Raw genomic sequence first — 16,340 nt, forward strand, 5'->3', positions numbered from 1 at the left:
ATATATGTATATTTTTCTGACTGGTTAAAACCACTCTGGAAAAAAAAGGTCAAACCATGAGTCATTACGCAGCTGATGTACAGGTGATGATTATGAATCGATACAAAGACGAGACCAATTCAGAGAGACATTCAAATGGTTTGCAAATGATCTCATAAAAGCCTCTGATGCCTGCAGTGTGTTATCACTAAATGTTGGTTTTATCTGCTGTTCAGTGGCTTAACAGTATTCTTTGATATGAAAAGCCATAATGTGCTTTAAAAGAATAAAATACAGCTTCCCAGAGCCTCCAGGACCGACGTCATGTTTTTAATGTGCCTGGCCAGCACTTTCCTTTCAGAGTAAGACAAAAAGAGCGGAGCTGCCGGATGAGCGGCGAACTGTTGGATTAGGAGGAAGGGATGACGTCAGGACCCTCTTCAGCTGGCTGACATGAATAAACCCAATCAGACACTGGGTGGTGCTCGAGGATGCCACTCCACATGTGAACAGGTCTTTTATTACTCAGGTTTCATGGTGCCTGAATGAATGAATGAATGAATGAATGAATGAATTAATGAATGAATGAAATGTATCAGGATGAAAAAGTTCACTTCAAAGGGAACAAATGTCGTTGAAGACATTCAGCTCATCTTAAAATAAGAAACGTGAAAAGAGGATGTCATCGTTTATTAAGATGTAGGATTTTCAGAGGACAAAAAGAAAAACAAATTGAGTTGAGTTGGTTAGCAGTGATGTATCAACATTACAAGATGCTTTGATTAAATGTTTCACACCTTCACATCCAACAGGATGATCACCGTTACATTAAATTATGTGAAAGGCTCATTGATTTAATGTGAAGTATCAGACTTTCTTAGAACAAGGTGGAGCCCCCCCTTCCTTAACATAGTCTTTGAAGAATTCATTGCAGGCGATGGTCAGTACAGAGACCAGAACGACAAACTCTTGGAAGTCCACTTCACCGTCCTGGTTTTCATCTAGTTCAGCCATAATCTTCTCCACCTCTGAGTGGTCTTGGCCGCCCTAAAATCAAAGCATCACCATGAAAATCAACATGGAAGAGAGACTTGTTTCACACACTGTGATCACAACTGACTGAGTTTCTATTTGTGTTTATGTATACTTCCAGCTTTTGTTCTTCTCATTAGGATATATATTTTAAAATAATGTCCTAAACCCACAAGGTAAAGTGAACGTCAACTAACTGGTAGGGACATTGGGATTGGGCCTAAGACCTCAGTACATGAAGAGCTCATCGGCTAATATGCGAGACCAAAAACGCTTGTTTGACTTGAACTCTTAATTTTCTCATTTGTAATTGATTTAGTTTCTTTTGTACACATGAACGTTTCTGTCTGTGGCTTCATCAGCCCAGAGAAACTGAAAATAATCATTCCAAATACAAACATGGTGTTTAAGCTCTGTTGTATTTAGTCACGGGCTGAGGAGGCATTGAAAACGTGAGTGGGAATTTTAACAGAGCAGATGTCTTTTCCTGTATTCTGGTGCCTTTAACAGGGTTTGACACTTTTACAGTGACAACATATCTGTACATTTTGTAATTTCATCCGGAGGAGTTTTTTTTTAACCGGCATATTTTAAGATATTAAAAGGCTAAAAGCACCAAAATTTATTCAATGACTAATTCATGAATGGCTTTGTGAGACATGTCCCACCCTCATAAAAGAGCTGCAACACCCATTTATTGAGCTTTGTGTGGTGAGATGAGGAGTTTTAACAAAGCATCAATCTGTAGAAAATGTCTATTTTGCTTTTGAAAACGGTCAACAGGATACTCACAGACAAGGAGACGGAGAGTTCGCCCTGTAAGAGGTTCTTCAGCTCAGGTTTGCTCAGCTTGTATTTGTCACCTTCTTTTCCAGAATAGTTGTGAAACACTGCGATGAGGCTGGTAATAGCCTCCTCCAGGATGGAGGGCTGGACAGGTTTGTCGGAAGGCTGGTTGGAGGACATTTTTTTTCTGTATCACAATTAATACCTGGAAGGACAAATCAAGAGAGTATAACATAAGTCATGAGGAAAATTAGTTAAGCAATTCTGTGGATTAAAAAAATATATATTTAAAAGAGGTCAGACAAGATCAGATCATTCCACAGAGTGTGATTCAGATCTGTATGCAGAGGACCAGCTGCCCACATTAACTCCAGCAGAAGAAATTCTTGAGTGCAGAAACTAAAATGTTTTTTTCCAGCAGGCTGGAGGAAAAAAAAAAAATACTGAAGTTGTCAGGTTACCAAAGATGTTACTTTGCGGTGGTGTTGAGAAGAAAGGGTGAGCTGGTTCAGTGAAGTTTTTATGTACTGGCACACAATAAGATGCAAACTTTTCCTGAAAGTTGAACAAAAAAACTGTCAAGGAAACACAACACCACCACCTCCAAACGTTTTCTCATCTCTGCTGCTCCACTGCAGACTGCACCGGGGTTTTGTCTTTGTGTTTCAGTTTTCAGGCTCATCTGTCACATTTTTGACTTCAGTCAGACTATTTATTTAATGCAGAGCGGGAAAAACTTGAAATATATAAAGCTAAGCTCATTCTGTAGCGTCTCTAGAAAAAACTTCAGTCAAAAGAAAGCACACTGAAGCAGGTTGATTTTGAAATCCATCACTCAGTGGCTGAGTTGCACTGTGGGTAAATAGGCTCCAGGTTTTGTAAAGCAGTCCAATGGTCTTACATTGGACTCATTATGGACCGTTCAAGAACAAATGATCAGAATCAGTACAGCTGATGAGATCGCCATTTTGATTCCACGAGCCTACATTACCCACAATGCAACTTCACCACCAAGTGACATCACTGGTGGGATGGAAACACACTTTAATGTATAAAAATTGATGGCGTTACCCTTTAAAGATGTCAATGATCCCGTGTCAGTATTAAAAAGATGCAATATGTAAGATTTGGCCACCTGTCGAATTCATACTCCAAAAAGGAAAAACAAGAGCCAAAGTCGGGCAGACTGGAAGCCACAGTGACTCATTATCACCTCTTGTGGTACAACGAGACGAGACAGGACAGGCTGGACAACACCTGGGCTAGCTAGTTACCATTGAACTCCAGTAAATATATTTGCAACACATAGACACACCATCAAAGTTGCTTTAAGCGCTGTCGTTTGAGCTCACTTCCTGCAGCTAGCAATCCCCTCCCTCCTCTCCAGTCACCACATGAACGCGCAGCGGTAATCACCAATCATGGCAGTAAACTGGAGCTGCTCTCTGCGTGTGCACGAGCAGACAGGCCCGCCTCTTTATGGAGTTCTCTGTCCTGATTGGATAAAGTGGGCGGGGATACCAGAAAAATCTCTTTTACTAGGATGAGCAGGGGGAGGAGAAAGATGTGTCACTGAAACAACACTATATAATTTTAATAAACATATATCACTTACAGCAGCTTCTTTTTTTATTCTAACCAGTCGCTCCTTTAAATCTTAGCATCCATTTTAAATGTCAATGGGTTAACAAGTGAATTAACACAAAGTGCTGCCAGAGATCAGCGTCTGCATTAAAGTACACTCATTTCCACTGATTTGTAGATACATTTGTTGTGCGTGCGCTTGTCAAAAAAGTTGATGTTGAGGGACGACATGCAGAGACTGATTAACATTCTGTTTTGTCATGTGGGACGACATCAATCATCAATCTGCTGACTGCGATGGGTAATTACACCAACGGGGAGCTGAATCCTTTTGCGAACAAAGGAAATAACATCAAAAGCTGGAATACACACAGCAAAAAACATAAACAAAAGTTCGACCACGTCATTGTGTTATTCTCAAATGATACATTCATTAAAAACGAAAAATTAGCTGATATCTGACTAAACTCCTGAAACGCCTGAGACAAGATAAAATGGAGGTGGAGGGATGTCAGTTTAAATATCTAACCCAGGCAATGAGCAGACTAAGAGGTTGCTCGGGCCCCAAAGAGCTCTTAACCCTTGTGCGGTCTTAACTTCCTGTATACACTGGTTGTCTTAGGGGTCAAAATGACCCGCCTCCATTAAACCCATAATATTGAGGAGCTTTATTGTATTTTCAACCCAAAATCTTTTTTGCATGAAGAAACAACTTGTTACCCATCACACACCATATAAATGTCTGAGTTTTCTCTTTTCACAGTGTAGAAAGACTGCATTTAGTCTGTGAATACCATTCGTTTTTATTTCAACATACCTGTTATAATTGTTTTCTTTAGTGTAGTAGAGGTTTAACATTGTTGCTATTATTATTATTATTATTATTACTAAAGGCGCGGCACAGGTGTACAGATAATATTTTAGCAAAAGATTATATTATAGTACCCTGTATAAGTGGCAGAAATGGGCAGAAGGCGATGTCTTTTGCATGGGCTGCTGCATATGCTGTGGGCCCTGGGGTCATCTTGATATTTTGTGATGCCCTTCTGCCCTGGTCATTGAATGGTGATGAGGACCATGTTATTTTGCAATTCTTTGACAAAAATGTCTCTCTTTCAGTTTGGGGAAATTCTTCCTCATTTGAAGAGGATGCATCGTGGTCTGGGTTGTATTCTTCCCCATCTTCCTCTTCAGATACCTCCTCCTTTTCTTCCTCTATCTCTTGTTCCTCCTGGTTTGAAAAAATCTGGTCTATGACCTGTTGGGCAGTGAAAACTGCACTCATGGCTTCAGCTAGAACTGGGGGTACTTTCATCTGCAGCACCTTTATAGACTCTGATTGCAATCCCTATTAGTAAACAATGCTTTCAAGAGAATTTATTTTTATTTGAAATCATTTGAACTTGTGTTTGATGCCGCACCTGCATCTGAAAGTTGCCGTTTTTATGACATCAATCAGTAGCACTAGTCTCAATCTCTCTCTCTCTCTCTCTCTCTCTCTCTCTCTCTCTCTGTTTTGTTTGTGAACGAGTCAAGTGTAGGGTCGTGGAGAGGTGACCTTACACCTGCACCCAAGATCAAACAGTAGCACAGAATCTGTGTGTGTGTGTGTGTGTGTGTGTGTGTGTCTTTGTTTGAGTCTGTATGTGTGTCTGTGTGATTTTATGTGGTGTGCAATTTACTTTGAAGGTGATTTTAACTGGCGGGTCAAAAATGACCCTAAGACGGTTGGTGTACACTGGTCGTAAAAAAAAAGCTGTGCACTGTACAGCTTTGATGGAAATATAAACAAATAAATTATTTTACTTTTTCTATTGGTGGGGTCACTTTAGGAAAAGTCATGGAATTTCAAGTCGAAAACATTTTGTTTAGTGGGTTTTTTCTGCCCTTAAAACGTGCCAACGATAGATATACAGTGCACACATAGTTAATATTGGCGGTGCTGAGTTGGGTGGTGCGTTCAAATCAAATTCTGCTCAGGGCCCCATAAAGCCTCGGCCCGGCCCTGAGCTAACCTTACACCTGCCCCCTCACTATCAGACACCTGAGAGGCTGCTACAGGGGGGGCCTGAGTCATTTCACCGCCAACCTCCATGAAGCAGAGGAGGACAAAAGGACAGACCTCCCTGCAGGACAGCTTTCACAGACAAACACATTCAGAGCGTGGTTTGCATTACGAGACATAAACTCCAGCATGCATCCATGCGGAGGATTAACGGCAGAGGTTGGTCGCGTTTCATCGTTTATTCAGTCTTCTGATTCGTATCTATATGAGACGAGCCCTCGTCAATAATGCAGAGGCTGCTTCAGGAGAGAGAGAGAGAGAGTGAATGACTCTCAATCTACAGTCTGAGTGCGAGATGCTGCATCGCTTTCTGAATGACGCTGCACCATCCCCTTAATTAGTCCCCATAATTGCCGTTAATCATTTATTCCCGCTGCGATCAGGGAGCTAATTAAAAGGCTTTTGAATGTCAAATGCAGGCTGGTGTTAATTATCCGATGCAGAGACTGAAGCACGAGCGTGATGGAAATGATGGAAATGTTAAAAAACAGACTGCAGATGCCACTCACTGTGAGAGAATGATCAAATCAAATACAAGCTGAAGTCTCACCTGACCGCTGACAGCAAACACACACACACACACACACACACACAGCAGAACTCACCTGATGAGTGACTGGAACAGGTGCAGGTGGATGTGACTCCAGCTCTCACCTCATCACTTATATCCGCTCCTCCTCTCCTCACCTGTGAGCAGATACATGCAGATCAGACAGGCGCCTCCCTCCCTCCCAGCATCACCTGCCCTCACAGGTGAGCCACCTGGCCATGTAAGGCAACCACAGGCGGTTTATGGCAACTGGCAACAGATATTTTTCTCCCTGGTCAGAGCAGGAGCTGTCACAGCTGTAAACAACAGGGATTATGACCATTTTAAGGCATGAAAGTCAGCATGGACGTGTGCACCTGGGACCTTTAGTTACTGTATGTGATGACATTTTATTAAATATCCAAACACTAATAAATAAACATGTTTATGAAATAATTCCAAATAAATGAGTGAGGCAATAATTAAATAAATATGTATTTTTTTTAAAAGCAATTATATTTTAACATTTTTTTTTCATTTATTCCAGGAGACATAAGAAGAGAATGTGTCTTTAAATGAAATAAAAGTCTCTTGAAATAAATAAAAGTACTCATTTGTATGTTTATTGCCCAACTTATTTGTTTTGGGAAGTATTTCATATCTTATTTATTTATTTATTTATTTAATATTGACTAAAATGGCATTCCATTTTACTGAAGTTATTGGTTAACCTACATTTCACAAAAAGATTAGCCGAACAAAATATTAAAGTCATAGCTCCTAATTCAGTCATTGTTATAACCAGTAACCAGTGCTTAAATCTTCTCAATGCTTGAGAAACTAGCTCAAGCTGTTCCTCTCGGGTGTCACTCGTCCTTTTCTGTCTGCAGGGAGGGCCCTCTCGCTGCTACGCCACCCGGCCTGTTTGCTCCACCTAACGAGCCCAGAGATGCTGCAGTTGCAACAGCCAAACTGTTGGTGTGTTTGCCTGTGAGGCAACTATGGCTCACAATCCACTGCATCGCAAGAAAAACACAAGCACAACCCATTAAATGCAGACAAAACACTGAACATACAGTTACGAAATGATAATGTGCCTGTTGAGCTGACAGAGATTCTCGTGGCCCTTACTTGTGGGGTTTACAGTGATCATATGCCAAAATATTAGACATTAAAGGCATAAACCACATGCCAGCTTAGCTTTGGTTTCGTGCACAAAACTCACAGCTGTAATTAAGCCTCATGGCATCACTGTGTGGCATGACCGCTTTCTTTATCTCCTTTTTAAAATCAGATATAAAATGCCTGCAAAATTGGCAAACAAGCCATTCTTGACAAACTTCAGTGGGAAATAAAAGAGGCACAGAGTAGATAACGCTGAATATTACACAATATGTATTTGATAGTGACAAATGAGGTGCTGGATCCTATCAGATCCTATCAGAACAGAGCTTGTTCTGGTAGGATCCGGTACAAATTAAGTCCTGTATATATGTAATAGGGGTCAATGCTTCATCTCTCTACTGGCTTAAGGGTCCTTTTAATTCAGAGAACAAACTCTCATGCCACTCATACTGTAGGAAACAACAACACATAGTAACTTTGTAATATTCAAAATGTATATCAGTCATTTCATGTCCTTCACTGCTTATACGGTAGCTTTCAACACAAAACTTATTCTGAACTCTGTTCCCCTGCGGTGTGTACAAACAGCAATCAAGTAATTTCAGAGTGCTTCATCTTTCATATTGCACACAAGAATTCGCAGAGCTCCAGAAACTATTTTCCCTCAGTGCTGTAAACTGTCTTAACAAATGACACTAGAAATGGGCTGATGCAATTGTTCCCTTTTTCCTCACGCAGCCTCACTTATGTTTATTAGGCGTGACGAATACTTTCCCACCACATCATTTGCAATTAAGGGAATGATTATGCTTGAAAGACGGAGCGAATTCAATTGCAATACAAATAATGTGCAGGCCAGTCAACTGAAATCCTCCTGTTTGCTGAATGCAAACCGTCCGGGTTGATTTACATCAGTATCGCCAGCTGACCGGTGTAAAGGCTTTATGGACATTTGCATGCTTTAACTTGGAGCGTCATTTCCTGAAACCAAAGTGCATTTGATACAGTACTGCAGAGAAAAGGAGTCCAGGCAGTTATGAGATCATTCGATGAGACCGACGATGCACTTCAGCTTTCCACATGCAAAAATATACTGTATGCAAAATTCACAATATCTGAAAATCCCATTAACACATTCATTTATTTTAGTGGTGCCATTGCAAATGAGAATCTGACATCTACATTATTGAGAAAACATAAAACTTGAGACAGATTATCTATTCTCGGTTTGAGGAAAAAGTAACAATTAAACATGAAATCCTTTCTTTACTTGATTCACAGACAGACTGGATGTGTTACCTGGAAAAGGGCCTCCCATCTTTCTTTTGTGTGGGGGAAGTCAAAGCAACCATCTCTGATTACTGATCAGAGTTGGTCCAAAACCAACTGCAGAGATCCACAAGTAGTGAATGGGCGACAGGCATCCAACACAATCACTCTTTAACACTCGTGACTGAAACCATTTTTTAATTGATTACACAACAAAACATAAATATACATGAATGTCCAGCATTTTACAAGTTATACAAATGAGGCACATAAAATGACAACTAGAGCAGGAAAGTACAGAAAGTATAGACATCCCAGAGTCTGAGTCTGCATAAATAATTAACATGTGTGTTTTGCATATATTATTCTGCACACTGTTAATACTTTTAACACTTGACAGAGAATATTCAGAACATGCATTTATGACATGGGACATTTCACATACACAGTAGTGAAGGCTTGCTTGGCTGTGTACTCGTCATTAGAAAAAATAGATGTGGATTCACCAATCCTTTCTGACATATCGTCTGGGTTTAACACACCCTAAGCTGTGTGGCAGTGCGTCAATCAATCTGCTGATACTGACACTGTAACAGTGTCGGTCTGTTTCTCTCTATAGGTTTAAGGGTGTCATCTACTGGCCATTAGCAAACTCTGCAAATGGTGGCGTCACATGTGAACTCAGGGTTGTTCCCAGACACAAGACAAGAAGTGGCTGTTATTTAATTTGTTAAACAAGACTAACTCCATACTGAATTTGAAAGTAAAGGAAAGAAGTAGTTTGGAAAATAACTTTGAAGTTTTTTCCACAAAGCTCTCAAACCACAAGTCTGAGCTCAACTCAACTTAGCTGCTGCTGTCCAAAGTGCTGTACAATAAAAAAACTATAAAAACACATTTACATTTGCTGCAGGATGAAGAGCTGTGGAGAGGACGAAGGAGAGCAGTGCCAGGTGAGTTGATTGTCACAGCTGTTCTTCGTTGGCTAATCACACTCTCCTTTTTATTGCAGGAGCATGCTGGCTCACGGATTACTGCTGCACACCAAGAACGGGCATGTAGGTTCATGGGATTTTTTGGGTTTTGAATTCTTACTTGGGGACTGGATGCAACAAAGACCAGAGTCACCTTGTGTTTTACTGAAAAGGCAATTTCAGCAGGAAATAAAGACTTTTGCCTGAAAAAGAGAACTGTTTTGCCTGTGCTCTGTGCCGAGTGAACCCATGATAAATTGGAAAGGCAACCTTCAAATCAAAAACCTGAGATTGCCACAAGTTTCTGTTCACATTTTTGACATCTGGCAGACACTTGCTTTATCACACTTTGTTGTACTTCTGCAAATATTGATTTTATGTTATTTTTTGTAAAGTTTGCAAGGACACCTAAAAGTTAATTTTCATTTAAGGCTTGTTTACACAATTTGCCCCGTATCTTGCATTTTAATGGAATATGAATATGAGTTGTTAGATATAAAAAAAAACCTTCTATAATCTAATCCTGCATGAAATAACTTGTCTTCCTTTTGAAAATGGTCACTTTAGCAGCAATCAAAGTAGTAGTTGCCTGACCACACACGTAACAGTTTAATACAGGGAAAACTTGAAAGTCAACTTGAACCACTAGAAGGCCGACGGAGAGTGGCCAGTTCAAAATGATGGGCTAGTTAGTGAAGAGCTGATACAAATACAAAGTGCTGGAGCGTTACAAATAAACTAATTTGCTCATGGAAAGTCAGGTTTTAATTTAAAAGTCCACATTTATCTCCATTTTGCGCAGAGAAAAACAGCATGGATGTTAAAATGTAGCCGCAAAAAAACAAAACAAAACATGGCTCTATACAGCTCATTTGGTGAAATCCAAGTGGAAGCCCAGAGATCCCAAATTGATTTGATGTAATTTACACTCTTGATTCACAGTCGAGTGTGCTAAAACTTTTATCTTAGCAGCTCCAGTGAAGATTTTCTCCTTTTTAACGTCTTTTCACGTCAGTTTAGGATCTTGGGGCTTCTTGAGACTTGTATTATTAGATTTGTAAAATGTCTCTCAGCTCAACTGTAAGGCCATCACACACATTGCAAATTCAATAGCACGGGACATCACACACCCAGTCCATCGCCACCTCACTATACTTTCCTCTGGGCACAGGTACAGGTCACTGAGGTGCAGAAGGGCTCGCTTTGGCAATAGTCTGGTACCCGCAGCCACAGCAGCCCGAAACAAGTCGACTCGCTGAGGGAACTACGAGTCTTGTGTTCAAGTTTGTTTTTGCCGTCGTTGTTGTGTGATGTCATGCTCCACTTCATGTACTTCATAACTAACTTATTAACTATTGTGCCTGACAAGCTTTATACAGCCATTTTATGGATTTTATTTTATACTTCAGTTGTTCATGAGAATGCTGTAAGGCTATCTTGCTGTGAAGCTCCAGAAATGTCTTGAGGACTATGAAACCTCACCTGCTTTTCGCTGGCATGGGGGTGAGGAGATAATGACTGAACATTAATTTTTGAGTGAATTGTTCTTTTAACTTGTGCCATAGAATCAACTATCACTGAACATCACCCATACTGAAAAGCTATCATGCAGTGCTGAATCCAATGATCCCAAGATTGGCCCATCTTCCTGAAACACATTGTATTATTTGAAGTATTTGTATTACATGGCCTGTGTGGCCTTTGACTCGGCCCTGGCACATCAGAGTTGGAACGTTCATGATCTCATACCTCTGAGGGCCAAGAATGTAACAGAGCACGGTCTTTTCACAATGTGGCTCCTGTCACCACATCTTCCTGGCACCTGGCTTGTTATGCAGAGTGCGACATGGGAGATCCTATTTGGGCCGTTGAGTTTGCGGCCTTTCAGCGCCTGTCAGCAGGGCACCTGGCCTGAGACGCTCAGAGGGAGAGCGGAGCGGAGGGCATCAGCTCGGCCCTCAGGGATAACATGACAGAGTGCCATGGGCACAGAAGGGATCGTGTTATTGTCTGTCATCATAATTAGATGTTGGCTTTTGCTCCCAGCTTGATATAACCCACACAAAAGGTCACCTGAGTTCAGGCCTTTACAGAGACAATACTGAAGGAATGCTCGCAATCATACAAAGTTTACTTTTTAACCTTTTGGTCAGAATGCCACCACAGGGATTCGTCCCTGATTGGACTGCTCGTCATTGTTCCTTTGAATAATCTCGTTTTTCGGTTCTGCTTCTTTGTCTGAATTAGGTGCTGCTACTTCTGGCCTCCTATCGTCCATGGGGAGTCGAATCACAGAAATGCCTCCCTCAGATGAGGTTCTGCTCTTCGCACTGTGCCTTCCCTCTCGGGTCATTGTTGGCTTGCCCAGAACACTCTTCAGCTGTGCCCAGAAGAAAGCCTGCTGGTTGACCTGATGGGGCCACTCCAGGTATGTCTTGGTACTAAGCATCTTCTTTAGCTTGCAGTACTTGCTAGGCAGGGAGTTGGGATCAATGGGCTCCTTCACCACGAGTATGACATCACTAAAGGTCTTACCCATTGCTCTCTGCTGAGCGAAGTACAGCTCATAGTTGCACCACTCACTGTTGACAAAGTGCCGTGAGAGGACAAATATCACCTGAAGATGGACACAAAAAAGAAAACATGGATTACAATTATACCGTTATATTTTCTTGGGTAAGACACTTGGTTTGATGAGTTATGGTCATGCTAGTTATGATGACACCTTATGTTTAAGTACAGTGTGTTATTAGGGAAATATTATGGTAATGGCACAGTTAAAAACTGTTATGTTCTGCATTATAATCTCTCATCTCATCTCATCTCATTATCTTGTCCGCTTTTCCTGCTGCTTATAATCCTTTTTGAAAATGCAAACTCGTCCTACAAAACCTAATAAACCCAACTGTATTCCACTTATTTATCGAGCTGAGTAGCCAATCATAGCGTCTTAGACACTGATTTAACATTGTGAATTGCATAAATGACCACCATAAAGGCTGAATACAGCCAAAGACTCAAATTTATTGGCGCAAAACAGCCCAATGGGGCCCAAAGTCCAATCATCAGCTTGGTGTATCCAACCCCAAATTATACCAAACCATGTAACAGACCGGCCGGTCCACGCCTCACCTACCCGTGAAAAAAAAACAGAGTTTGCAGAAAGCAATAATGAACATGCAACATCTATTTACACTTTCAAAATAAAGGCACCATACTTGGTAAGGTTTAGAATAAAATCATGGTTTCACATAAATTAAATCACTTCCTTTAAAGAAGTCACTGTTGAATATTGGGTCCACACAAGACCCAAACCCTGGTTTACTTGGGTGAAATTCCTATGAATGAACCATCTAACCAACAAGAACAAGACCACAACCCAACCATGGCACAAGTCTTAAATGTTGGAAACGTAGAATACTTTTACGTAGATCTTTTGCAATATAGTGCCTGGCAGCAAGAACACAAGTCAGTAGAAGAGAATAAGTATCACTGGTTGGTGATTATTATTGCTAAACAAGCTGAGACATTAGGTGACTGAAGGCCTAAATCAGCTGGTAGGTTTCACTAGTATTTATCGCTCAACCCTTATTGTGAACTCATTTGCAGAGATGAAATGTGGTTAAACAAGTCTTTTCATGCTGCACCAGTAATGCTGTATTCTGACATCTATAGGTACAAAGAGTAACTACATTTTGGTACCTTACGACTGTTTTCAATGTTGTCAATGATGTTATCGATGATCCACCTTCCTGGCATGAAGTCCCTCTCATGAATACACAGACGATAGGGGTTCCTGCTGTTCTCCAAACAGGGCAAGAGCTCGTCCCTCACCCAGTCTGCATCAGAGTGGCTATAGGATATGAAGGCATGATAAGTAAAAGGCTCTGGCTCCCCCGCCACTTTTTCCTTGTGGGCTCTGTATTTGGCCCTGATGATCTGATATGTGGCTTTAGTGTACCATGGAAGGTCAAAAATATAGCAAATCACCATCATTACCAAGATCACAACTGCAGTGGTCGCAACACAGATGATGATAACTAGTCTAATATCACACGCCACATGGCCTGGAAAGTATTTGGATATGACTGTGTTGAGCAAGACCTCAGGGTGGTAACACCTGTAGTTCCAAGGCCAGTCCGTGAGGTTAACCTTTTCTTTTGACAGCGTGTCCTGGACGAAAGCATGGAGCTCACAAGTGCAATGGTAAGGGTTGTTTCCTGCCCTCAGGTGAGACAGTCGAGGCATGTCCTGGAAGGATTCCTTGCTAATGAGACCAAATGAATTCCCATCCAAAGCCAGTGATTGCAGTGACGGACTTTCCCACTTAGATGGAATGAACTTGATTTTATTCCCACTCAACAGGAGCTCTTTCAGGTTGGTGGCTTTCTCAAAGTATACCATGTCCAGCTGGTCCAGGTTGCAGTAGGACAGATCCAAGTAGTCTACTGTGGTAGGCAAACAACGGAGGGATTCACTTACAAATTGATTGTGGTGAGCGATAAGCCGTGTGATATTATTTTGCCAAACGCAGTCCCGGCTGTCTTCAGCAGATCCCAGTTTGTTGTTGCTCAAATCCAAAACCTGTAGCTGCCTGAACTCCCTTGTGAGCAATGACAAGTCTTTTAAGCTGGTCAGTTCATTGGTGTTAAGGTTGAAGGTGTGAAGATTTGGCATGGCGCCCTTGTAATCACACCGCTGGTTGAAGATGAACTCATTCTTTAGTCGATTATTGGAAACATCCATAATCTCCACACCTTCCATCTCAACCCAGGCATCGCAAGGGACGGAGTTGAAGTACACATACTGGATAGACAGTTCCCTAATTTTCTTGAACCAGGTAAAGCGCCAGTCAAATCGCAGTACATCAGGATTGCTGATATACCTACAAGAAACAGAGATTTGTAATGTTATGTATGAGCAAATTAAAAGCAGACACCTAGACCCTGACGGATGTTACTGGCCTTTTTGTGATTATTGAAAGGTAGCTGAATTTGCAAGATCATGTCATCTTACACAGTGGTTCAGTCAAATCAGCGTCCTTTGAGGAACTACTGACAACCAGAGACGGCTGCTACAGGTGTGGTTTAGATGCGATGACTAGCGAGAGAAGCGACTTGTTGAAAACAACGACGGCTCCTCAGGAGGTTAGCATAGCCGGCTGTTGATCTGATCCGTGATTTACAATAATAGAGAAATGGGTCATCCAGTTACCCACCAAGTATTATTAGAAAGAGCCCGCCAAAAACAGTTTTCAAAACAGTTTCTGGTGATGCCTTTCTAGATTGTTCTGTGTAACAAACCATTTGGCAAGTCAAGTTATTATTTTTATGCAAGTTAGTTAGTCAATGTGATAGGAAATTGCTAAATTTCATAACTCACACTGGCACATGATGCCCCAAATTGAGAAGATACTCACCAAAGCTCCAACTTATCCAGGGCCAGGTCTGTGATGCTGGAACCTGCTCCACTATCCACAAACGTGGGTGAACGGGCGAAGTCAATGTACTGAAGTCTCAACCTTTTGATAGGGGCAACTTGTAAGTTCATTAAAGCCATCCTCAGGAGGTTCTCATTGAATTTACCTCTGTGAAATATGAGCTGATGCGCTGTGATGGCTTTTAAACCCTCAAAAATGTCTTCCCCTCCCATGTAGTACATGAACTCAAAGAGGTTGCGAAACTGGATGGCGATGAAGGTCTTGTTGGCGAGGTCACGTAGTATGTGAAGCAGAGCGTTTGGCCGTTGATCTATGGCCAAATCAAATCCTATCTGTTTTGTCTGAATGACTTCCAAACTTCCAGGCTCGTAGTAACGTAGATTGGAGGAACATTTGATGGCAAAACCTTGGAGCCTGATGTTTTTCAGGGGCTGGAAGTCACCTTTCTTTAGACCCATCACCAGAGGGCCACCCATAGACAGAATTTGGAGTTTGACAAATTTGGAGAAACTATCGGCCAAAGTGGCATGTTCGTAAAGATTGTTGGACATGTAGAGCTCTTTGAGATTCAACAGAGGAGTCAGAGCTGTGGCAGGAATTTCTTGCAGGGAGTTATTGAAGATGTTAAGATGCTCCAGTAGTGTGTTGTTCTTAAAGGCATCATTGTCAATGTGTGAAATGTTATTGAACTGCAGCTGAAGGATGCGAAGCCGAGGGAGGCGGAGGAAGTCGTCAGTACGGACAGCTTGAAGTTTATTGTAGGAGAGATCTATGTCTTCCAGTGTGGAAGGAAACTGTCTCCATGGAACACTTTCAAGCTGTCTTCCCAGACAGTCTGCAGAGCGGCCAGAGTTGTAGATGTGACAGGGGCCTTCATCAGTGTTCGTGGTGGGGGTTGAGGATGGAGTTGGGGATGTGAGTGCTCCAAGAAGAAGGGCGCTAAAATAAACCAGTTTCCACATCATCTTGTCAGACTTGTAGCCTGAAGAAACAAGAAAAGGAGAGATTAAATCCTGGCATTATATTCTTTAATTCAATAAAAAAAAGTGGCAAGACAGTGAACAAAACTTTCTTTGGTCCTTTTTATATTTCTTGCTCCCTTCTTTTTTGTTTTTATCCCCTTTTCTTTTTCCTTTTTACCTTTTTTTTTTTTAACCTCAAACCTCCAGACTGCGGTACAGATCAGAGGTGTACTTTTTTGCCAAACTCACAGGTGATTTATTCTACCATTCATTTTTTTTTTATGATTCTATGAATTAATTTGTTCCCAGTGACTTCACATCATTGTTTTTCTGTTCCTGTTTTAAAGGTCCTATTGGGATGGTGGCCAACCTGTCCTAAAATCCCAAAGCGTCAGCACTTCAAATCAAATCAACTTTTCTTACAAACAGGACCTTAATTAGTGCTTCTTAAAAATACCAATACATTGGGGTCTTGGAAACCGCAGTCAGAAGCCACACACACACACACACACACACACACACACACACACACACACACACACACACCCTATCAAATTATGGTGTAATATCTTAATCTTGGCTTGCATCAGAGGAA

At 41.4% G+C, this 16,340-nt stretch overlaps 2 protein-coding genes across 2 annotated transcripts; both read right to left on the reverse strand.

Moving 5' to 3' along the window:
• Positions 1-654: 654 nt before the first annotated feature.
• On the reverse strand, positions 655-6,094 carry LOC311259693 (protein S100-A1-like). The gene is made up of 3 exons (XM_084356980.1): positions 6,052-6,094; positions 1,804-2,002; positions 655-1,026 (listed from the first exon to the last, which is right to left on the reverse strand). The coding sequence occupies exons 2-3, from the start codon at positions 1,975-1,977 to the stop codon at positions 847-849; spliced, it is 354 nt and encodes a 117-aa protein (XP_084213106.1). The 5' UTR covers positions 1,978-2,002; positions 6,052-6,094; the 3' UTR covers positions 655-846.
• A 5,385-nt stretch (positions 6,095-11,479) lies between these two features.
• Positions 11,480-15,748, reverse strand: tlr18 (toll-like receptor 18; the record flags this gene model as incomplete). The annotated part of the gene is made up of 3 exons (XM_084356742.1): positions 11,480-11,960; positions 13,046-14,228; positions 14,763-15,748. 3 exons carry the CDS (start codon positions 15,746-15,748, stop codon positions 11,493-11,495), a joined length of 2,637 nt encoding a protein of 878 aa, XP_084212868.1. The 3' UTR covers positions 11,480-11,492.
• Positions 15,749-16,340: the final 592 nt, after the last annotated feature.

Source organism: Pagrus pagrus (genome assembly GCF_965226575.1).
Source record: "Pagrus pagrus genome assembly, chromosome: 7".
NCBI lineage: Eukaryota > Metazoa > Chordata > Actinopteri > Spariformes > Sparidae > Pagrus > Pagrus pagrus.

Bases quoted from the DNA above. Each gene is read 5' to 3' on its own strand.
- LOC311259693 (XM_084356980.1), bottom strand. From the start codon at position 1,977: ATGTCCTCCAACCAGCCTTCCGACAAACCTGTCCAGCCCTCCATCCTG. The intron at 1,027-1,803 runs GTGAGTATCCTG...CTTTGATTTTAG, and splicing joins AACTCTCCGTCTCCTTGTCT to GGCGGCCAAGACCACTCAGA.